The following is a 24783-nucleotide window of genomic DNA, read 5'->3' as shown; positions in this document are numbered from 1 at the left end:
TGCTTTATTATTTGCCAAGGAACTGGATGTATGGTATAATTTATATAACTTATAAGTTGTCTTGGTAAAATGATAGTTTGAAAATAAATATATTTCAAGCAAACTAAACAAAGTATTTTTCTTTATTTAAAAATCATGCTTCAACCCTCTACAAATAAATAACTATGCAAGAGTGGAATAAAGAATGTTACATGAGAATTTTATAAAGAGAAAAAGCAAATGAATAAAGAAAACAAAAACTAATAGATAGTATGCATGCTCCATTGCTATTTATCAGATATTGAGTAGGTTCTCAACACATAGAGCAGATCTCCTGTGGTAAATTTATGAGAGTACAAAGATAAGTGTCACATAAGATGGGTAGACAAGGATGAGTCTTTTATGCCATCATGTCTATCATTGAAAGAACACTCACTTTCATCGAAAGTCCATTGATGTATTGGGATATTAAGTACCTAGAGCATATTGTTATAAATAAAACAATAAAGAATTAATTTGATGTCACTAGTTAGTTTCACTATCTAAAAGAAGTCACATATTTGGGTATTATATGCCTGTCTTAAAATATACTTCATTTGAAAATAAATATTTTAGCAAATAGATAAACAAAAGCTCTTACTTTAAATGTAGTGTGAAATTGAGATCTTGAAGACGGTCTAATGTCATTTAACTTGTACCCTAACATTGCTCTCCAATATATCTGAATAAATTCTAAGAGAAAAGATCCCTTCAAACTAAGAGGTATATACCAACCAATTTTGAAATTTCAATGGATATTTTTCTAAATGAATAGAAACATTTTAATTTTTATTATAGTCATTAGAATATCAAATATTATATTAGTCTTTTTATTTAAGATTGTGCATTGGTTGTCAGAAATAAATATACTTTATCAAACAGACAAATTTCACAAGATCCATTTACCTCTAATGCATTGGCAATCATTTTTAGTTCTGTGTAGATTAAGCCACGATTAATTAAAGTTTTTGCCTTTATGTCATCTCCCACATTGAGAAGAAGAACAATTCCATAATCCTTTAAAGCCTGTAAAATGTAAACAATTATTTTAAGTCCCGATTTAATTTTAAAATAACTTAAACTTCAGTTGCATGCTATTAAATGTATTGTTCAAGATTATATCTAAATCAATTTCATTTATTGTGTTTAGAATTTATTGTTCAAATTAATCATTTATTTCGATGGAGGTCTTGGGAAGTTTATTTTCAATTATTGCTACTTGTCCATAAAGGATAGGATAATTGAATTGCAAGTGATTAAATACTTCATATTCTTTAGCTCCTGAAACTTTTGATCATATTTCATGAGTCAATAAGTCACTTTTGTATATATAGGGAACTAAATGCCTTTTGAAAGGTTAATGGAAAAAAAATAGTCTGGTATTCAATGCCCTCAATTGACCTCAATTTTATTTCCTATTATTTTCCTTCATTGATCCTCTATTTTAGATAGTGGTCTACTTAATTTCCTGGGAAATCATTTTGCCATCTCTTCACTGCTCCCATTGTCTCATATACTTCCCCAAACTTACTCAAATTGTTTACTATTAGTCAAATCTCAACCATCAACCATCTCACACTATAATAATCACTTCCTTTTTTGAATTTCCTTAGTAAATTAACTCTTTACCAAGTGATTTGTGTGATATTTATCATATACTATCTTGTGGTCAGTCAACTTTTTGTGTATTTACTGTACCAGAATATAAGTTCTCTGAAGGCAACAATCATGTCAAATAGTATAGCCTGTTCCTTACAACATTGGGAAAATAAGTTTTTGGCCCTAGTCAATCTCAAACCTGCTTCATTCTCCTGAAAAAAATAATCTATTCTCTTCAAACAGCTTCCATTTTAGCAAAAGCCACACCAAAGCAACTCTTTGATTCTTCCACCTACTAGTTGTGTGACCAATGACCTTTATGCTTTAGTTTCCTCATCTATAAAATGAGGTAGGTCAGACTAGTTGATCCCTTTGGGTCTTTTAAACTCTAAATCTTATGCTCTTTTGTATGAGTCTTTCTTAACAAGAGCCTGACTTATTTATTAAAATAAGTGAGTTAGGTAATTAGTATAAGTAATGACAGCTGTTCTAAAATGATATTATTTAAGCTTTAAATAAAAGCCTTTCAAGAACGAACTTAAAAACAGGATCTTAATAAATGCTAACACTTGTTTCCTGTATAAAGACATTAACCAAAGTTGTTTCAGACAGAATGAACAAAATGCTGAATCAATGGCAAAAAAAAATTGCAGATTTAGTTGGTATCAAGAAAATCTTCCTAATAAATTAGAACTGTAATGATTTCCCAAGAGGTTATGAGTTCCCCTCCTTGAAAGTATTAAATAGTGTTAGGATTACCACTTGTCAAGTATGTTAAGAAAATCCTTTGATGACTAGATAGATGGCCATTAAGGTCTTCTCTAACCCTTAAGTTCTGTGACTCTAAGTCAGGTCTGCGACCTAGCATAATTCTTCATTTTCTTATCCTATATTTCACACTACCATAGCACAGATTGGATTCATGTGTTTAGTTAAGATGAAGTAATCTCTCTTCCTCATGGAGTTCTGCAAAGAAAAGAATACAGCTCCAAATGCTTTTATAATGTTAAAATATAAAAATGATATAGAAGCTGTGATAACATCATTTAAGTACAAGATATTATAATCTTTAAAAGCTATTTACAAAAAACATGCAAAGAAAATCCTTGCAGCTATAGCTAGGATGCCAACGAAAATTATCAGGGTATACAAAAATTGGAAGAGCTGATTAAAATCAGGTAATAGGATAATAGACATTGAAAAATCAAGTGGTAGGGTTGGAAATACATTTAGCTTCATCTTTCATAGTGAAGAAAAGACCCTGAAACTCTAAAACTCCTTGAAGGAGAGATTCTCCTTGAATCCTGTGTCTGTGGGAACCTCGACTGAGGACAAACAGCTTCATTCTGTAACTTATGTGGGGCTGGTTGAGTCCTGAACTAAAGAATTCCAACCCTATTGAATTAAAGAGACTCATTCAGTTCTATTCAAACTCCAGCCCAAGCTGAAATCCAGCTTGTAGATAAAAAGAGCCAACTTGGAACTCCACCCACTAGCCCAGCCCCCATGGAGCAAGCTTGCTTGTAGCCAAAGACTTCTATTATAAAAAGAGACAACTTAGGGGGCTTAATCCTTGCAGAAGACCTAAGATGCCAAAGAATCTCTCTTTCTGGCATATCAAGCCTCTGCCCACTGGAACAATATTCTCTTCCATCATTACCCTCTCTTTATCCTCACCTCTTTCCCTAATGAAACTTTTTGCCTCTGTCAGGATTTCTCTACTGGAAACTTTAATTCCCAATGCCAATAATAAACCTTTTTTTTATCACTCTAGCCTTTTTGGGCTTGCAAATTCCTTTAGAGAGAATCTCTGAACCACCAGAAGGGGGTTACCCAAAACTCCCTACCCTTGCGCCAAATCCTAAGGAGGTATAGGGGAACCAAACCTCTCCTTTTGGTTCCCTGAACCTCGAACCTGCCGCTAGACCTTATCATTTAACTCTCTGACCACCAGGTGCCCTAATCTTATTTCGGTTCCCTAAATCTAGACCTCATCATTTGGTTCCCTGACAGAAAGGAACCCCAAAACCTAAACCTCATCAATAGAATTTTTTAAAAGAACATTAGGGTTGGAAAGATGTTTCAGATTATCTAATCTAGCAGTTCCCAAACATTTTTGTCTCAAGGGCCTGCTTATTCTTTTGAAAATTATTGTGGCCTCCTCTGTTCTCCAAGTTTTTGCTCTTGAGTTATGTTATCAGTAATTTACTATATCAGAAATTAAACATTTTAGCATTATTATGAAAATAGTTTTAACCTTGAAATCCCCTAGAAAGAGTCTCAGGAACCCCAAAGGTTCCTGGAACACATTTTGAAAACTCCTGGTCTAATCCTTATATTACAGATTATTAGGAAACTGAAACCCTGGGTGGTTTTATGACTTGTTAAAGCAATTAGTGATAGTAATATACCCGGGTTTCCCCTTCCTGTGGTTTTTATATATTTCTTTCTTTGTGGGAAAAGTCCACGTATATTTTGGGCAAGAAATGGGTTTTGATATCCTAATAGTATGGGACAGATATAGGATAAGAATAGAAACACGGTTTCACAAGAAAACATCAAGCAATCTAATTTTTAGAGATAAAATATTTTTAAAGCAATTAAGCCAGGGTATATTAATTTTGGGGATGGGGAGAGGGCAAGGGAGCAACTCAAACCTCCACTATAAGTATACTAAGTTGCACTAAGTGATCTTTAAAGTTTTTTTCAATTCTACAAGTCTATCTAGTAGGACTAGAAGGGAATCTCATTTTAACTGTTTTTCCATTGAAGGTCATTTGCTCACACAAATAAGGCAATTATCTTAAATATCATATCACTAATGATAATGATAATATTCATATTTATATCACACTTCAATGTTCTAAAAAACATTTTAGGTGCATTCTTTGATTCTAACAACTATCCGTGATGAAAAATGGAGATAATCTAACTTTACATTTGAGGACTGAGCTTTGGAGGCTTGCCCATTGTCACACAGATAGAAAGTTTTAGAAATGGTATTCAAACCCAAATATTTTTAACTAAAAGTTCAGAGCTCTATGAAGCTCTCCTCTCAGTGCTCTTGTTTACAATTTCTAGTCAGCCTAGAAAAGCAAAACTGTCTTTAAAAAACAAAAAAACCCTGTTGAACAGTTACAAACATCAAATATTTTAATCAATATTTAGATACTAAAAGGAAGGACTTCCAATTTTTCATTAGGTCAATAATATTTATTAACAAGGGGCGACTATCATGAATCCCAATTAAAATGAGTAATATTTTTTAACATTGATGAAAAAGATTAAGAAAGTTATCCTTTTAAACAAATAAGTTTAATGTAATAAGTGTAAAGGAAAGGACATGGAAAAAGATGGAAAATAAGACTGTAGGAGGGGAGGAGAGAGGCAGAGTAGTGGAGAATAAAGTAAAGGGAAAAATAGCTTTTTTTTTTTTTTTTTTTTTTTTTTGTGGAGAGAATCCAGAAACTGAAGACTGTTTTACATCTCTGACAAGGAATTCTGATTCTGAAAGGTCTGTTCTAAAAGGGGAAATTCAAAGTTTAGCAGGGAATCAAATCATCTGGGTAAAAACAACCCAGAGAAATGGGAAGTCACAGGGGTAGGTTAGGTGGCACAGTGGTTGGTGTTGGACTTGGAGTCAGGAAGTTCAAATCTAGTCTCAAACTCTCAGTGACCCTGGGAAAGTAAAACTTTTTAATTCCAATGGTCTCAAAAACAAAAAAGTCTTTTATTTCATTGGGTGTCTCAGTCCTTGTTATCATCAGGGAGCTTCTAACATGAGAAAACAGGTGAAAAAAAGGCATCACAGCTTTAGAGCTGGAAGGGTTCTTAGAGATCTATTCGATTAACTCTTATTTTATAGATGAATTACTGTTACTACTACTACTTGATACTTAGAGAGTGCTTTAAAAGTTCTAAAGTGTTTTATAGATGAGATGCCAGAAGCACTGAAAGTCTCTGGTCATATCAATAAAATTAATAAGAATAGGAGCTATTATTTATTCATATTAAGATTTACAAGGTGCTTTACAAATATCTCATTTGACCCTCACAACTCATCTAGGAAGTAGGTGTTATAATTATCCCCATTTTACAGAATAGGAAATACGCAGAGAAATTGAGTAAATTCCCTAGGGTCACCCAGCTAAATAAAGAATGGCCAAGGATGGATTTGAATTAGGTCCTCCTGAAGCTATCCATGTTTATTGCTCTACTTGATTAATTTTTAAATATCAGATGCAGGATTTGAACCAAAGTCTAGGGTTCTCTCCAACAGTGCTTCACCAAACCAAGACCCAGAGAGGGTAGGTGATGGATCCAATTTACATTGCTAGAACTGGATCTTGAACTTGGGGCTTCTGTTTATAAAATCCAAAGTTCATTTTATTTTATTATGGGGGATTGCAGGGAATTCAATCTCCACAAAATAGAAATAAGAACAAAAAACTTAAGAGAAATTAGTTTTAATAACATTTAGATATTTGTACTGAACTGGTCTGTCCCATCCCATTATATGTGAATACAAAAAGATTCCCAGGCAGAGTTCTAGCTCTGATTCTTTGACTTCAGAACGCTTGCCCCTTTCTCTCTTTGTGGTGCTTACTTTTCCCAGTCTGTCTATAAAGATATATTTTATAGATTTCTTTTGAGCCTGTGGTTTTCTTAAATTCTTAAAGTAATGGCAGAGCCAATTTGTTTGTTTAAATATTCAAGTCTCACAGATTCAATCAAAACTCCTAACGAAACTGGAAATTGCATAATGAATTTTCACTTATGTATGCTTTTAAATGAGAGTGTAAAGTTCATGGCATTGACTTTTCTTTTAAACCTTTATTGAAGTAGTGTTTAAAGTAAAAGTGAGCTTGAGCTTCAGTAGTTCGATAAAAAGGGATTCATTAATATTTTATTATTCTATAAGTTGTTTTTTTGTCTTACCAAATGAAATTCCTTTATTTTGTTGTAGCATATTGCTCTGTTATAAAATGCCAGAAAACAGGCTTTGTTCATGGCGATAGCTATATTTAAATCTTTAATTGCAAGCTTGTAAGTCTGCAAAAAAGAAACAATCATGGCAAGTATTAAAAACTAGTCATTGAATTTTGGATCTCTGAAAGATGTTGGACAACAACAAAAACAGCATTTATATAGCACTTCAAAATTGTGAAGCACTTCATAATAATCCTAGAAAGCGGGTGCTATTATAATTTCCATTTTACAGATCAGTAAACTGAGGCAGACAGAAGGTAAGTGATTTTTCTGAAGGACACACATCTAGTAAGCATTTGAACTCTGGTCTTTCTGCAAACTTCTTTCACTGTGCCATTTAGTTGACTATTGTGTATTTCAATTTTACCATGTATAAAATGAAAACTATCACAATACTTACAGGATTGTTGAAAGGAATTCCCAGTAGAAATTATTGTAACTTTTTATTCTATTGAAAGTATCTATGAGACAGTAGAAAGAGAGCTAGTTTCAGAGACAAAGACTTAAGACTCAAGTTTGTCTCTAATAAAAAATGATTCTTTGACTTAAGACAAATTATAAAACCTCTCAATGTCCCCAAGCAATTCTATTACTGGGAAGCAGTTACTATTTTCATTGGCAAAGGTAATTTCCTCAGTGGATTTTCATTGGCAAAGGGAATTTCCTCAGTGGAAGTTCTATCTCCCAGGAAATCACATGTCCAACAAAAAGCAAAAACAAACAAATAAAAAATGCAAGATACTGCAAGAAATTATCAGGAAATTTCACAACCCAAATTCTGAAGAAATAATCATAAAGAACCCAGGCTCAACTTCACAACAAAAAAATAATAAATGAAGAGTAAGTTATTATAATAGCTAACATTTATATTATGCTTTAAGGTTAACAAAATGCTTCACATATATTATCTCATTCGGTACAAATTATGGGGTTGTTTTAGGAACTATAGGCATCATTCACTCTTTTTTTAAGAGAAAGAAAAGGTTCAAAGAGTTCAGTGGTGGTTGTGGAACCTTATCTGATTCCAAGTTTAACATGCTTTCCTTTATATTGAAGCACTGAAGTTGGAAAATTAAAATACAAGAAAGTGATTGCATTTTTCAAAAATACTTCACAATAATGGGAAATTGGAAGAATGAATTCTATCTTTCATTGAATAAAAGAGGACTTTAAAGAACTTTTAGCAAGACAGCTGAAATTAAAATTTGTCCATGAACTAGTTGCTTTTTTTTTTTAATTTCTTCATCCCCAAATTAGAAAACTGTAAGAAATCTATATAAGGGGCAGCTGGGTGGCACAGTGGATAGAGCACCAGCCCTGAATTCAGGAGGACCCAAGTTCAAATCTGGTCTCAGACACTTAACACTTCCTAGCTGTGTGACCCTGGGCAAGTCACTTAACCTCAGCGGGGGGGGGGGGGGGGGGGGGAGAATCTATATAAGCAGGCAAGTACCTAAAACACTCATAGAAATCCTAAAAGAATTGAGGAAGCAGAGAAATATCACTAATACATTTTCAGACATGGCAATATATAGATTTGATTTGCTTGGATTATTAAGAGTTAAAGAAAGGGCAATTAAGATTTGATGTAATCAATCCCATTTTGTGCTAATGTGCCATTTTTAATGTGTGATCTCAGCATTAATTTTACAACAGTGTGATCTTTCTATTTTTAATTGCTGCAAAGAACCTTTCAGCTTTTCCTCATAAGAAATGTGAGGAAATACCTCATGTAAAGTTTTAACAAGTATACATTCTTTTATGTCCCTCTGTCCATCTTTCTTTTGAACTACCCTATTGTTGATGTGAATTTTAAACATATAGTATATTTATATACTATATAAAACATGGTATATTTTGTTATTTAGTATATTATAAACATATATTACATTTCCCATGTTAAAAAAACACAACAATTTGTCCATGTTTAAACAATTTGTCCACATTTAGTTCTTCGATATTGCTCTTTGATACTGGCTCTTATATGTTAAATTTTCTGTCAAATCCAGGTTTGCTTGACAGAAAAGTCCTGAAAATCTTCAAGTTCATTGAATATCCATCTTTTTTCTCATTCAATTTAGATAATTTTGCTGGATATGGTATTTTTGCTGCAGGTCTAGTTCTTTTGATTGTTGGTAGATAAGATTCCAGAATGTGTATAGTCTTTTATTGTACCTGCTGATAAGTTGTATATAATTCTAGTTATAGCCTCAGCATATTTAAATTGCTTTTTTCTTGTTTCTTGCAAAATTTACTCTTTGATCTGGGAGTTTTGAAATTTGGCAATAATATTCCTATGTGTTTTCCACACAAGATCTCTTTTGAGGTGGTGATTAGTGGATTTTTTCTATTTCTACTTTCCCCTCATGTTCTGTCACTCCAGGACAATTTTCTAGGATTATTTCCTGCCTTGTGTCAAGATTATCTTTTTGGTCACAACTTTCAGACAGTTCAACTACTCTTATATTTTCTCTTGTTCTGTTCTCCAGCTCTGTAATTGTTCTTATGTTTCACACTGTTCTATTTTCTCATTCTTTATAATCTGTTTTGTTATCATTGGCTTCTGCTTGCTAGATTCTAATTTTCAAAGAATTATTTTCATCTTTGAGAATCTATCTCCTTTTCTAGTTAATTTTTTTCATAATAGTTTTTGGATGTTTTTATTTTTTATTTCTTATTTTTTCCTCAGTGTCTCTCATTTGATTTTTAAATTCTTTTTTACAGAGTTCTATAAATTCTCTCTGGGCAGGGAGTCATTTCACATTATTCTTTGGGTAGCAGATTTTTTTTTTACATCAGTTCCTCCTTTGAAGATGAACCCCTGTCTTCCCTGTTTCCATAAGTTTCTGTTGTGGGGTTTGTACTAGCTTATCTTTCTGGGCTCATTGTATGTTAATCACCTTCATCTTTAGGTTTCTGACAAATCATCCTACTTGCTATTAACTATATTTGACATTTCTTTCTCGGCTCTAGAGCTATAAGGCTGTCCCTATGCTCACCATATACTGACTCACTTCCTCTACCTCTTAGAACTCCTTGTTTCCATCAAGCCTCAGCTCAAATCCTATCACTCACATGGCACCTTTCCTGATTTCCTGTTTGCCATTTTTTTTCCTACCTGCTCCAATAAATTACTCTGTATTTAATTTTGTATATGTAAGTGTGTATATAGAAAGAGAAAAAGTACATTTTTCTGTGTACATGTTATTGTCCCTTCCCAAAATGACAGAAATGGGTTATTTTCCCCCCTTGTAACTCTAGCACTCCCACAGAGCATAGTAGATGTTGAAGAGATTTATATTGTCTAAACGAAGATATTAAAAGGGTTCAATTTAAAAACAGACAATCAATTACATACTTAGGAATATACCAAAACACACATGGAAGCGTGATAGAAATAAATTGCAAAACAATTCCTATGTTAATAATTGGAGGGATATTATTCAATATTCATGGATGAACTGACCACTACTTATGGTACACCAATATACAATCAACTTTTGCCCCTTTAAGACTTCATTCAATGATTTTATTAACTTTATTTTCACTTTCACATTGGCAAATGCAAACTTTCACTACTATGTGCCACAAAGTAAAAAATGAAGAGTGTAATGCTAACAAGTTTATGGACTGGCATCCTATTTTGTACTTCACTGATCTTGTTTCACCCTATCATTAAAGGGTTTGCTTTTAAAAACTTTTTTTAAAGTTTAAAAAAAAATTTTTTTTTATTGCATTTAAGTACACTGCTTAGAGTACTTAAGAGTTCTTTGGACTACAGACCCAAGTGTGCAAAGTCAGTGATGCAGCTTGGTAAAAAAAAAAAAAAAAAGGTGCTAGAAAAATTTTGTGACAGAATGTCTGAAGCCAGCATTGGCCATAAGTTTGGTGTGACAATTCATTAAATCTGCAAAAAGGATTAAAGTATTTATAAGAGTGTTTGTGAATCTGCTCCAGAAATGCTAAAGTAATCCTCAAGTGTGCAATGAGGGAATTGAAAAAATAGAGAAGCAGCTAAGGAGTAAGACAAGACAGAGGCACCTTGGTCAGAAGAAAAAGGAGAGGAGAAGTTGTGCAGAGCCTGTGTCAATCCAATTTACTTCTACCCCTAAGACCAAGAATAAAGACCAAGGACTTTTGCTTATCCTGACTCTGGCTGATTCTGAGGTATCTAGGGTGCTAACTCGGTTTTCACATTTGGTGCCCAATGTGTGGACCAAGGACTCTACTTTCACTGAAGAAGTCCCAGGAAATTGGGTGAGTATTTTAACAGACAAATAGGGAACTTACTTTGTTAAGGGCTAAACTAGTAACCTTTTCTAGCTGAAATGAGGCAGATATTAGGAAAAGATTCTTTCCCACCCCCATCCCTAACCCTACCCCAAAGGAGATCTACAGGAAGCATACTTAGACAGGGTTTAAATATTATTTGGGAGCAGATTGATGGACTTGTGGATACATTAGAATGTACGTCCCCTTGGTTCTTCAAGGAAGAAGATATAGGGACAGATAATTGAAAACTAGTAGGAGATCAACTATGTGAATATTACAATGATAATGGTTCTGATTGAATTTCCAAAGAAACATTCTATATATAGAATGTAATATAATTGGCCTTAAAGAATCCTGCAAGTTAAAGAAAAAAAGAAAAGTTTTCAGAATCGCCAGATGAGGAAGTGTGAGGAAAAAGAGGAAGATAAAGACCATATCGCCAGAGGGACTGGGGACTTGAATGAGGTTCAGGGTGTAGTGATCTCACAAGGCAACTTCAATCCCCCTGCTTATGGAGCAGATTATTGACATGCCCCCATCAACTCTACCTTCCGGGATAGAGGGAGGAGGAATAGTGGGAGGGACCGTGATACCACCTGCACCTCCCCCCCCAGCAATCACCCCCTCTTATGACTAGATTGCATAAGGCACTACTTAAAGCCATAGAAGAAGGTCAGGATTGATTTGAAAATCAATATGATTCAACAGTTTAACTCTTTAGGTCAAGAAAATAGAAGATACACTCCTTTTGATATAGAAATCCTTAAAGACTTGAAAAAGGATTGCACTCTTTATGGCACTACATCAGCTTATGTTAAGATGTTATTACAGAATTTGGCTTATGAAATCTTAATCCCTAATGACTGGAAATCTATAGCAAGGACATGCTTAGAATCTGGACAAAACTTGTGGCTTTCTGAATATTGGTGAGCTCTATAGGATACAAGCCCAACAAAATAGTCAAAGTGGAGTTAATGCTCCAATTACCTATGACCAACTAACAGTGTAGGTTCTTATGCAGACATTTCAGTACAGATTAATTACCCCATAGCAGCATATGAGAAAATTGCTGCTGCTGCTATCAAAGCATGGGCTTTTCTCCCCAATAAAAATGAAAAGGCAGAGGCCTTCATAAAAATAGCACAGGGGCCAATTGAACCCTTTGCTGATTTTGTGGGACATTTGCAGACCAGCTGTCATACGAATTAATGGTGAAAATGCAGTAAAAGACATTATGATAAGGCAACTTGCTAAAGAAAATGCTAGTGAGTTTGTAGAAGAATTATACTAGGACTACGCAAGGATGCTCCTTTAGAGGAGATTATAAGACGCTGTGCCACAGTGGGCACAAATACCTTTTATAGCCAGGTTATGATGCAGACTTCCCAAGATCCCAACATGGGAAGAAAGAGTTTCTTTTGGCAAGGGACTTCCAGAGAGACTCATCAATGCTTTCAATGTGGTAAAGTGTTAGGTTCTTACTAAGTGCTAATGAGATAATGAGATATTAGGTTCTTACTAAGTGCTAAGTCGGTACTTAACAATTCTCTAATTCTGGTCTTTACTAGGAGTTTAAGCCCGTTGAACTCCTGGGGAGGAGCTTGAATGCTTAGGAGGAGCAAGTTCATTGGTTGAAGTAATTTTTCCCAGAAGCCCTTGCGTTATCCCATGCCCATTCTCTGGGAGGATAAAAGAGGGCGGCACTCGAGAGATAGAGACTCTTGTCTGGGCCAGACTTGAGGTGGCTCTCCGGAGGAAGAAGAAGTCTCTCCTCTAGACCAGAGAGCGACTGGCAGTCTCTGGAGATAACAGAACTTTACAGTAAAGTAGGGCATCTGAAAGCTCAATGTTGGCATAGAGACAGAGTGAGAAAACAGAGTGGGAAAACAAGACCCAATACTCCATGTCCAAAATGCAACAGAGATTTTTCATTAGGCATCAGAATGTAGACTGATTCAGGGAAATGGGATGAGGGGCCCATCCATATACTGATGTGGGAAACTGGGGAATGTGTAGATAACATCCCAGTCACTAATATAGGTACACAATGTGTAACTTATCAACCAGGAGAAGTAGTAGCTTCAGGTTTATTGATACAGACTCCTAATAAGCAAGTGATAGTTGCCCAGATTCTGACTCCAAGCAACAAAATCCAGGAATATACTGGACAGCAGCTGTGACAGCTGACCTACCTATGCTCACCATCTATATAAATGGCATAACATTAGAAGGACAGGTAGACACAGGTGCAGATGGCACAGTCATTAGAGGTGCCAACTGGCCCAGTCACTGGCCAAAGATTAAGGCAGACACCTCCATGTCTGGTGTAGGAGGATCAATAGCAGCTGAAGTTAGTGCTACCCCTTTGAGATGCACTTTTGAAGGCGAAACAGGAGTTTTTATTCCTTTTATAATTGAAAAAATCCCCATCAATTGATGGGGAAAAGACATTTTATAACAACTAGGGTTAAAAATAGTACTTCTGTTTTTTAGGCAGGGCTGCTGTTGAAGGCCTGCCAACACTTTCACCTGTTCCTATCCAATAGAAACCTGATATACCAGTGTGGATACAACAGTGGCCCTTAGGTAGCAATAAAATTCAGGCCTTATTTGATCTAGTACAGGAGCAACTTGACTAAGAACATTTACAACCTTTTCTAAGTCCTTGGAATTCCCCAGTATTTGTTGTAAGAAAGAAATCTGGAAAATGTTGACTGATTTAAGAAAAGTAAATGAACAGATGGAAACTATGGGAACTCTTCAGCCTGGACTTCTGTCTCTTACTCGGTTGCCTAGAGAATGGCCTCTTTGGGTTATAGACATTAAGGATTGTTTCTATTCTATCCCTCTAGATAAGGAAGATATGAAAAGATTTGCCTTTTCAGTGCCCAGCGTTAACTTAGGTGAGCCTTATAAAAGATATAAGTTTTCCCACAGGGAATGAAAAACAGCCCTACTATGTGTCAAATGTATGTTACTACTGCTCTTATTCCTGTAAGAAAAGCATTTTCAAAAGTAATGTTATTACATTACATGAATGATATATTGGGATGTGCACCTGAGAATAAATGTTAGAGGCATGTCTACAAAAGACCACAGAAACACTACGGAATTACAAATTGCACATAGGTCTAGAAAAAATTCAAAGACATGCTCCTTTTCAATATTTAGGATATGAAGTATATCCTAAGGTGCTTGTAGTATTAAAACTTTCTTTAAGAACAGAGAAGCTAAACACCTTAAATGACTTTCAGAATTTATAGGAGATATCTAATGGATGTGTCCAGTGTTAGGCTTGACTACCTATCAATTGCAATCATTATATGACATTTTAAGAGGAGACAGTACTTTAAACTCACCATGTCAGCTTACAAAAGAAGCTCAAGAGGCTTTGAGAGAAGTTGAACTGGCTTTATCCTTGAAAGAGTCACTCAAAAACCCTTGGAAATATCAGTTTTTGCTACACAAGAGGCACCCACAGCAGTCCTTCATCTAGGAGACAGTGTGATAGAGTGGGTGAACCTCCCAGCACAACCAGAACAAAGCCTTACTCCTTACCCAGTGCTTGTGGCTAGAATTTTATTAAAGGCCATTAAGTGAGCAGTACAATTATCTGAGATAAGACCTGACAAAATATACACCTTTTATACTAATGCACAAATTAATTTATGTTGTGAAACCATCCCAGAGTGGCAATTTTATTAGCCATGGCTCCAGATTTTACACACTGGTCTCCATTAAAGATAACAAGACTATTACATAATTGGCAATGGATTCTTGAAGAAAAGGTTTCTAACGTTCCTCTTAAAGGACCAACCATCTTTACAGATGCATCCAAACATAATATTTGTGCTATATACTCTTGTGATTTAACTATAAAACAGTAGTCAGAATCCCTTTCCAGTCTACTCAGCAGAATGAATTGTATGCAATCATTCTAGCTTGCTCTTATTATCCAGGAGATATAAATATAATATCTGATTCAGCCTATTCAGTAGGTGTGGTACAAATAAAATTTGTAGCTTCTAATATATATCAGCTCTTTAAGTAACTTCAAGAATAAGTGAGAAAGCATCCAGATAAGATTTATATCTTGCATGTCCACTCTCATAGTAGACTTCTAGGTCCTATTTTTGATGGTAATTCAAAGCCTGATAACCTTCTAACTATATTGGCCAATACTTCTTTATTTCAAGAAGCCCAAGAATCTCATTCTAAATATCATCAGGCGGCTTGAGCTTTACATTTAAAATTTGGAATAACAAGAGAGGAAGCTAGGAGAATAGTAAAAGCCTGTTCAGCTGGCCTTCCTTTCCCTGCTTCTACATTCCCTCCAGGGAAGAACCCTCATGGTTTGAGATCTAATGAAATTTGGCAAATGGTTGTGACCCATTATAAATCTTTGGTCGTCTGTCTTTTATTCTTGTTGTGGTAGACACCTTTCCAGGATTCACTTTTGCAATACCAGCAGCAAAAGAGACAGCCCAAGTGGTCACTGAATTCCTTATATAAGCATTTACAATTATGGGTGTGCCACAAGCAATAAAAACAGATAATGGACCTGCATATATTTCTAAACATTTTGCACACTTTTGTGCACAGTATAAGATTTTATACACCACTGGCATACCCTTTAATTCTCAAGGACAGGCAATAGTAGAGAGGAGAAACAGAGACATTAAGATGCTCCTCCAAAAACAAAAGAAAGGGGGAGCCACAGGTAACCCTAAAACACTTCTAAATCTAGCCCTTTACACTATTAACTTCTTGATTTTTGACAAAGATGCACTGGCTCTGGTGGACAGGTTTTATTAGCCACCAGAAGGGTAGTGTCCAGTGAAAGCAGCTCCTCTATCTTTAGGTAATCACCAGGTAATGTGGAGAGACCCAGAAAGTGGTGAATGGAAGGGACCAGATAGGTTAACTGCTTCGGGGGAGAGGGTTTGCTTATACCTCTGCAGATGGAGAAGGAATCAGATGGGTGCCAATGAGCTGTATTTGCCTTATCCATCAGAGAGAGACAAAGCAGACCCTTGAAACGAAGGAGAGGACCCAAGAAACATCAGGTGGTTCCATTGCTGATAGGCCTACCATTGAAAGAGCCTGGTGTTTGACTCATGGATATAAAAAATTGTTGGACTTCAAAACCTTCAGGAATCATTGGATTCTCTGAGACATGATAAGTAAGATTGCTGTACGACTCCAAAACCCTTAGGAATCATTGAATCCTCTGAGATGTGATAAGACTGTTGTGGGACTCAAAAACCCTCAGGAATCATTGGATTCTCTGAGACATGATAAGACTGTTGTGGGACTCATAAACCCTCAGGAATCATTGTATTTTCTGAGACATGATAAGATTGTTGTAGGATCTGAAAACCCTCAGGAATCATTGGATTTTCTGAGAAATGATAAAACTGTTGCAGGACTTCAAAATCTACAGGAATCATTGGATTCTCTGACACATAAAGCAATGAACAAGAGATTGGTTTTGGACTATCTCTTGGCTGCTGAAGGAGGTATATATGTGTGTGTGTGTGTGTGTGTATGTGTGTGTGTGTGTGTGTGTGTGTGTGTGTGTGTGTGTGTGTGTGTGTGTGATTGTTATTTACATACCCTCCTTCTAGGACTTCTGAAAATCTTTTACAACACTATATTGTTTCATTTTGTTTGTTGTATCACTACTTGCATGTACAATTCATGTTTGTTACACCACATTGAGCCTGCACTGGCTGTGGGGAGAGTTATCACTAATAGCCTGTGTGTTACTGCTATTCGCTTGTGTAATACCTCCCATGGTGATGGGTTTCTGCATACTTGTTTCTAATAAGACCTTCAGCCCAGAAACCCACTAGCAATCCCCACTTCCCTTTGGTGCTTCCTGAGAAGTCAGTGAGGGCATGATCATCTCCTTTTTAGTGCTTTCACCTCACTCCCTGACAAGTCAGGGATGGCGCAACCAACTAACTGTGTTCTAAAACAAACAAACAAACAAAAAAAGTCAGACATGTAAAGGGCTGAAACTCTGAGTTGATGCACTTAAGGCTAATTACCAATTGGACAATACTTTATTAGCATATGCTTGGAAAATGTCCCTTCCTACTATTTTGTATTGGTTCAATCTTTTGGTGTATACAGATAATTGTGGGGAGGATTAGGGGGTGGAGTAAGACAAGACAGAGGCACCTTGGGCAGGAGAAAAAGGAGAGGAGAAGTTGTCCAGAGCCTGCATTGATCCAATTCACTTCTATCCTTAAGACCAAGAATAAAGACCAAGGACTTTTGCTTATCCTGACTCTGGCTGATTCTAAGGTATCCAGGGTACTAACTTGGTCTTCACAGCTAAGTTTGTGGGTATATGAGATGATGGAAGAATGAAAAAGTATGGTTGATACAGCAACCACTCTTGATGGCTAACAAATTTCTAAGCATGTAATGAAGGGCTAAGAAAATCTGAAGCCTTTTATAGCTAGCAAAAGGTGGGTTTAAAAAGTGTGGAACTTCCTGGTAAACCTGGTTCTGCTGCTGCTGTTGAAGTTGTCACTAAATTTCAGAATATATTGAACATGCTGATTGACAAAAAGTTACAAATCAGAATAAGTGTTTATACTGAGGAGATTGGTCTGTTTATGAAACATATAGAAAAGTACACATACATAACAAAAGTCATCACCAAAGCCTCTGGATTCAATGCCTTTAAGGATTGTTTGACCTTACAATTGTGTGCCAGTGCCAATGGAGACTTCAAGGATAAGCCATTCATAATCTACCATGCCCCAAATTAAGGTTTTTGAAAGGAAAAAAAGCCAGAATCCCAGTGCATTGGTGCTAGGATAGAAAAGCATGGATGATTGCTTAGATCAGGGACTGGTTCAACAACTTTTTCATTCCAGAAGTAGAATGGCATCTTCAAGGAAAGACCCTAGCATTTTAATTCTTTTTTTTTAAGCTAATACTTGACAATGTGAAGGTTGATATTCAAAAGCAGATGGAAAATGCTCATCAAAATGTAGAAGTAGTTTTTATGTCACCCAGCAGTACATCATTGACCTAGCCTATGAATCAGGGAATCGTAAAAGCCTCCAAGTCCTATTTTATCAGGGAAATCTATTGCCATGCCTGTGACTACTTGGAAGTAAACCTGAAAACCACCATGGTGGATTTCTGGAGATCAGTCACCATGCCTCAAGTCATAGCCTGGAGAAATGTTTCACAGGCTACCTTGAACAACTGTTTGAAAAAAATGTGGTCTGCTTGTATCTGGAGTTTTGAAGGCTTTAATGTTATTGATGAAACCACTGAAGGCTGAATATTGAGGCAATACTGGAAGTAAAAGATTAAAGGATATGGGAGGAATTCTTTTCAACATTCTGCAAGAGCAACCTCAGGAGATGGTGATATGAGATGGCTTAGGAGGATCTTCAGTTCAGTGAAAATATATTGTTAGGATTACAAGATGAGAACTCAGGTTGTCTGGACAGTGATAGACAACCTGAGTTCTCACCTTGTAATCCTAACATCTCCTCCTTTCTTTTGATTTAGATTTTTTTATTTATTTGCCCCATGTTGGGTGCCAATATGTAAAGTTCTTGAATTGTGAGGGTCCAGTCGTCTGCTCAATTATAATCCTTCTCTGGGAGGAGATCTGTAAAATCTTTTCCTCTGTGCGCAGGTTTCTTGGGAGCTCTGAATCTCCTCCAGCTCTTGTCCTTCTCCAAATCAGACTGGTCTCCTTTCAGCCTGCCTGGCGTCACAACTCTATCCCAGAGTAGATTCTCTCAGACCCAATGCTACCCTTCTTTTATCCTCCCAGAGAATAGGCATGTGAGAACTCAATGGGGCGTGGGGAAATACTTCCACCAATGAATTTGCTCCTCTTAGAATTTCTAAGGTGTAAATTCCCTTTAAAGGCTCGAACCAAAGGCCTGAGCCAGAGAACTGTCAAGTCAACCTGAGTTCTCACCTTGTAATTATCCAGACAACCTGAGTTCTCACCTTGTCACTGTCCAGACAACCTGAGTTCTCACCTTGTAATCCTAACAATATATATGATGAACAGGCTCCCAAGATTGTGTCACTCACAATTTCCAAGCTTGAAAGGTGACTTTTTCATAATTTACCAGCTGCCTAGACACATCCAGGCTGTTGACTCATCATTAATTGCAGCCTCAAGGTTAAATGTTAACTTGCCTTTGTCATGCTCCCATACTCTGAGACTGTTAAGGATCTCAAATAATGCAGTAAATAGATATTGCTGATTATTTCAAGCTAGTGCATCCTTTATGATCTACAATGCTATCCACCAGTTGTAAAGAACAGAATGTTGAAGGTAATGTTGACACTTTACCAGTCTCAGTGTCTACCTAAGAAGCAGTGACTAAAGTTCCAGCAACCTAATTTAAATTGACACAGCTCAAAAAGTCAAAAGAATTCTAAGGAATTAATACCAAGGAAAAACATGTTTTGCATGCTATAAATTTTATTTTGTATACTATAGTTTATGGGCTATGGTTACTATATTAGGAAATGTTCAAGTTATAAAATTAATGTTTTTTTTTTAATAAAGGCTTTTTTGCAGGAAAGTGTATTTTCATTAAATACAAAAGTTGAGGATTAACTGTAATAAAAAGTTAAAATAATACTCATACCATTTTATAAAGTTAATGCTATACCAGTCAAATTGCCAAAAGGATCCTTTATAGAATTAGATAAAATAATTAAAGCCATTTGGAAAAAAAAGATCAAGGATATTGTGATTATGGGAAAAAGGGGAGAAATCTGGTGATATTAGATATCAAGCTATTGTGCAAACTATTAATACTATCTGGTATGGGATAAACGTTTTTTAAAAAGTTATTCAATGGAATAGGATAAATAGGAAAGACTCGAAACCTAAATATGCATTAGTTTATGTTTTGTCAATCTGAGAACAACTATTGGGGAAGGGATTTCTTACTCAGTAAGAATTGCCTGAAAAAACTAAAATTAGGCAGTCTACTGAAAAAATAACTTAGTTTAACATATCACACCTTATACCACAATAAATTCCAAAAAGAAAAATCAGTTGAATAATTTTTAAAATCAAAACTTAAAAAATTAAGAGAATGTTTAGGAGATAATTCCCAATTATGAAAGATGTATAAACAGATGTATAGAAGAGATGAAAAAACAATATTGATTATATGAAATTAAATGTATTTGTAAAAACAAAATCAATGTAGCTAAAATTAGAAGAAAATATACTGATTGAGGAAATCTTCAAATAACTGAAAATAGTCTGAATCCTATAGTCTGGTTTTTAGAAAATTGACACAAATATAAGATTAAAAGTTGATTTCAAATAGTCAAAAGATAAGAATAATTTTTATGAAAAATATGAGCTATTTATAAACTAAAAAAACATTAAATAGACTTTTTACCTACTAAACTAGCAAAGATGCTAATAAATGGTAAAAGTCCCTTTTGTAGGGACTGTGAGCTATAAATTGGTTCAAACTTTCAGGAAAACAATTCCTAACTGTGAAAGATGATTTATTAAATTGTTGACTCCTTTTAATCCAAATCTTCTAATACTGAGATTGGTCAAGGAAGTCATTGACAGGAAGAAAAAAAATCTGTATATTAAAGCATTATTTGTGTTGAGAAAAAAGCTATTAAACCATATGCATGAAAATTAAGAAATGGGTGTATAAATTATAGTCATAAAGTTGATATAGGCAAAAAAAAAACAAAAAAAAAAAACCACATTTTAGTCAGTTACACTGTTCGATGCTAGTACCATATTATCAAAATTGAAAGACACTTCCCTTCTTTCTATTAACAATGAACTATTTTCTTCTTCAATCTTTGCAGCTAGCAACTCAATCAGATCTTCATTCTGTGGTTCTTCTCCATAAGACTCAATCAACTCTTTCAGAAAGATCTCATCCTCGTCTAGCTCCAATTCTTGTGTTTATTTAAAAATCTTGTTACTCACTTCTTTGACTGTTTCATCTTTGCCAAATCCATGAAAATTGGAAACTTTAGGCACAATTTTTTTGTCCCAAACTTTCTTCATACATTTTCCTGTTATATCTTACTTTGTTTTAGTAATATTCCAGATTGAATGTTATAGGACTTTCAGAAACCTCACAACGTCAAGACCATATTTACCTTCAAATCTGCAATTGCTAAGCAATGTGAAGTGTAATAACAGGTTTTAATGTGCAAGTCCCAGATGTAGAGAATAACTTTTTAAAAACTTCATGTCGTACCATAGTTTTTTCCTCCACTGTGCTATATGTTAAAGATGGCATTCTTTGTATTTTTTACAAAGTTTACTTCATTAAACATGTACTTTATCAATAGGGCCCTTCATCAACTTTTTAAAAGAAATTATGGAAATTTTTTTAATGTTTCAAAATTTGCAGTAATAGCCTTTCCTAACACTTGTACATTATGAAATACTGCACAGTTTTTAAAATTATGCAAACCAAACCCTATTTGCTGTAACCATTTATGTATCTTCAGGATATTTTACCTTTAAATTTTCAATAAGGCTTTGGATCTTGGCTTGAATTGTCATCAAGGAGTTTTTTTCTGAGTCTGGTCTTCTATCCACATAATTAACAGGTTCTCTATCTCTAGAATAAACTTTCTCCCCTCCTCTCTCTCCCTGCTTCCCTCTCTTTCTTTCTCTTTCTCCACTCCCCACTTTGGACAGAAAATCCACTTACTTTTACATGCTCCTTTGTCAGGGCAGCATCCTTCAGTATAGTGTTCATAGTAAATACACCAGAAGACTAAGTATATGTGCTGTTGACAGTCTTTGTCCTCCATGTTTTCTAATTATTTTCATTTTCATTTCCAAGTTTATGGCTTATATTTATGAGAGGATTCACTTTTCCCCTTCAAAGCTTATTTGTTGTTAGCCATGGTGAAAATATAATGACTACTAATAAATATAGAGAGGGCACATTATCACTCATTGCTTGAAAACACATGGGAACTAATTTAGAAATGCTTTTCAGATATCTCGCTGTTTATGCTGCCCAAATTGTATACAATCTTATCATATAATGTCTGCTTTATGTAAGGAATTTTCATAATTTTTGGAATGAAGATTCCTTTTAAAATTCTTTATGTAAAATTGAATTTCCATAATGTGAATTTACATAAAGGAAGAATTGATTGTACTCCAAATATTTATGCCAGCACTTTTTTTTTAAGTAGCAAAGAATGGGAAACAAAGTGGATTCCATTCATTGGCAAATAACTAAACAAATTGTACAACATGAACATAATCTTCATGAACAAAATATTACTATAAGAAACAATGAATATGATGAATACAAAAAATCACAGGAAGCATATGAACTAATGTTAAGTGAAATAAGGAGAACCACAAAAATAATATACACACAACTAAAATAATATAAATAAAAGGAGCAAGAGAACAAAACAAAACCAAATATTGCAAATAATGACCAAGACAGGTGGAATATTGCATATAATGCCAGACATTCTGATATGTTCGAAAAAATTCCCTTTTTCCATCCTTCTTATTCTTTGTGATACAAAATGCCTTTTTGGGAGAGTAATAGGAAATGAAAGTAATATAAAACTAAAAGAAACTATTTGGTGAAGTAAAACAATATAGTAAGAAGTTATATTAATATGAAGAAGAAAGCATCCAGTGGAAGCACAATAGAGGAAGAAAGAGAAGCAATTTTTTGTACCTAATATATTGCAGACTACTTGTACTGAAAGAGAATATATATGACAAATTTATTTAATGCATGATAGACCTGGTACAGAATGGGATACTTCAATTATCCCCACAACTGTTAAAATTCTCTCTCAGCCAAAAGTAGACCAACTTCTTGATCTGCCTTGCTATTTTCATTTTTTAAAAAATATAGAAATTGATAATGGTAAATTTTATTCTGATTCTCTCTTAATTGGTTGGTGAGTTGTAAACATTGGGAGTTAGGGGGAAGTAATTACTCCCTCAGACTTTGTGATAGAGAAGGAAAAGAAAACAAAACATATTATAATTGGGAAGAATTGATTTTGCAGGACTTAGATACCAAATAAATAGAATTCCACATTTTTGACAAAGATAATGATGTGAAAGGCCTATCTCTTTGTAAAACCATGTCAGAAATTATAACAAAAGAGAAAAAAACAATTATTTATTAAGCACCAAATTTGTACCGGGAACTGTGCTAAGCAATGGCAAATATTATTTTATTTGCTATTCACAACCATCCTAGAAGTTAGGTGTTATTATTATCTTTACTTATGGTTGAGGAAACTAAGGCAGACAGAGGTGACTTGCCAAGGGGTCACAGATGGTAAGTGTCAGAGGCTCTATCTTATTCTACCTATTTGTGTTGAAGTAGGTTTCATTTGCTTCTTTGTGTTTCCTTCTATATGCTTAGAACATAGAGTTGAACAAATCCTTGATTGATTGAGTCAAGCAAAATAAAAACATGACAAACAAAAAAGAAAAATAAATAAGTTCCTTTAACCCAATTGAAGTCTATACCAGGAGACAAAGTTCAAAGTTTAATACTGAATTCTGCAATTGGAGACTTTTACCAGAAACAGAATTGAGTGCCTTGTCTTTTAGCATCTATAATAGGAATATTCAGCTACCCCACCTAGAACTGTAGCAAGGCATCTAGACTGCAAACAGGGACATGACTTAGCTCCAGTTCTATAGCATCTGTCTCCAAAATCTGTTCTAATCTGTCCCAAAAGTTGGAAATAGGGCTTAAGAATAGCCATCTCATTCCAGATTGTTAGAAGGAACAGAGCCTGGACCTGGTACAAAGTCCTGATGCAAGGAACTGAAACTGGAGACTTAAGTAAACAGAAGAACACTTCTTGTACAATGAAGAAAAATTTGGGTTTGAGAAACTTATCAAGACAAAATCCAAGAATGAGAAAAATAATTCAGTAATAATATAAGTAAAACTTCAGAAAAATATTGGCAAGAAGAACGCTAAAAGAAATTAATGGAAAGCTGAAATAAGAGATAAAAATGTTATTATAATATTTGGAAGAGAACAAATAACTCTGAGAAACCTGTTTTGGCCAGAAACCCTGAGGGTCTTCCCATCTCAATTTGATTTTTTTTTTTTTTTTTTTTTTGGACTGGGTGAAAGAGGTCATTCTTTGCCTCATTTCTTGCTTGACCTTAATCACCTTTTGAACATTGCCTGAGTCAAAGTGAGACTTGTTGAAGACCTTAGCTTAAAAAGGCCACAGTCTCCCATTTCATCTAGGTCCATCTCCAGTCATCTTGATCTACATCTTGCCACTGGATTCAGTATCTCTGGAGGAGAAAGTGAGGCTGGTGACTTTGCTCAATCCTCTCTCACTTATCTCCTGTTCATTTGCAAGTCATGAAATCAACTTCCTGGTGTCATGGTCCTCTTTGAGAATGAAAGACAATAACAATCTAAGTAATCTTAAGCATGGCATATAAAAAAAATTGGAGGCTTTATAGGCACTGCCAAAGTTTAATCACTAAGCAACTTAAAAAGAAAAAGAAAATAAAGCATCTTATTTTAGAAAGTAAGCCTAACTATAGAAATCCCAGAGTACGTGGGACTCATCCCATTGGTATTAGGATTTGGAGTTGACTGGAAGACACTTTGGGATGAGAAATGAAGCCAATTCCCTTTGGTGCTTACAAATTGTCTGCAGACTACAGGGAGACTAAGTACTCTTCCACTAATCTCTTTCACCCTTTCTTTCCCCCCTGCTCCTGGACCCACATTCAAGGAGTGACCTTAATATTGTAAAATTATTCTATGCCCCTACAACAAAGGGTAGCCCAATTTTTTTCTAGGAGTTCATGAAACATAGGGAAGGAAGTCTGGACAAAAATCTCCTGGGGTCTCTTTTTACGTGGAC

General features: G+C 35.0%; 1 protein-coding gene across 1 annotated transcript in view; it reads right to left on the bottom strand.

The window, feature by feature from the left end:
* Positions 1-24783, bottom strand: part of TTC6 (tetratricopeptide repeat domain 6) — a 334483-nt gene that overhangs the window by 29034 nt on the left and 280666 nt on the right. Inside the window, exons 25-26 of the mRNA XM_074290707.1 lie at positions 6556-6669; positions 925-1044 (exon numbers count right to left, since the gene is read on the bottom strand). Coding sequence (XP_074146808.1) covers positions 925-1044; positions 6556-6669 — 234 coding nt within the window. The remainder of the gene's footprint in view (positions 1-924; positions 1045-6555; positions 6670-24783) is intronic.

The sequence above is a fragment of the Sminthopsis crassicaudata genome, chromosome 2 (assembly GCF_048593235.1).
Source record: "Sminthopsis crassicaudata isolate SCR6 chromosome 2, ASM4859323v1, whole genome shotgun sequence".
Taxonomy (NCBI): domain Eukaryota; kingdom Metazoa; phylum Chordata; class Mammalia; order Dasyuromorphia; family Dasyuridae; genus Sminthopsis; species Sminthopsis crassicaudata.
The sequence above is the reverse complement of the archived record's forward strand: the minus strand, read 5'-3'. Positions and strand labels throughout refer to the sequence as shown.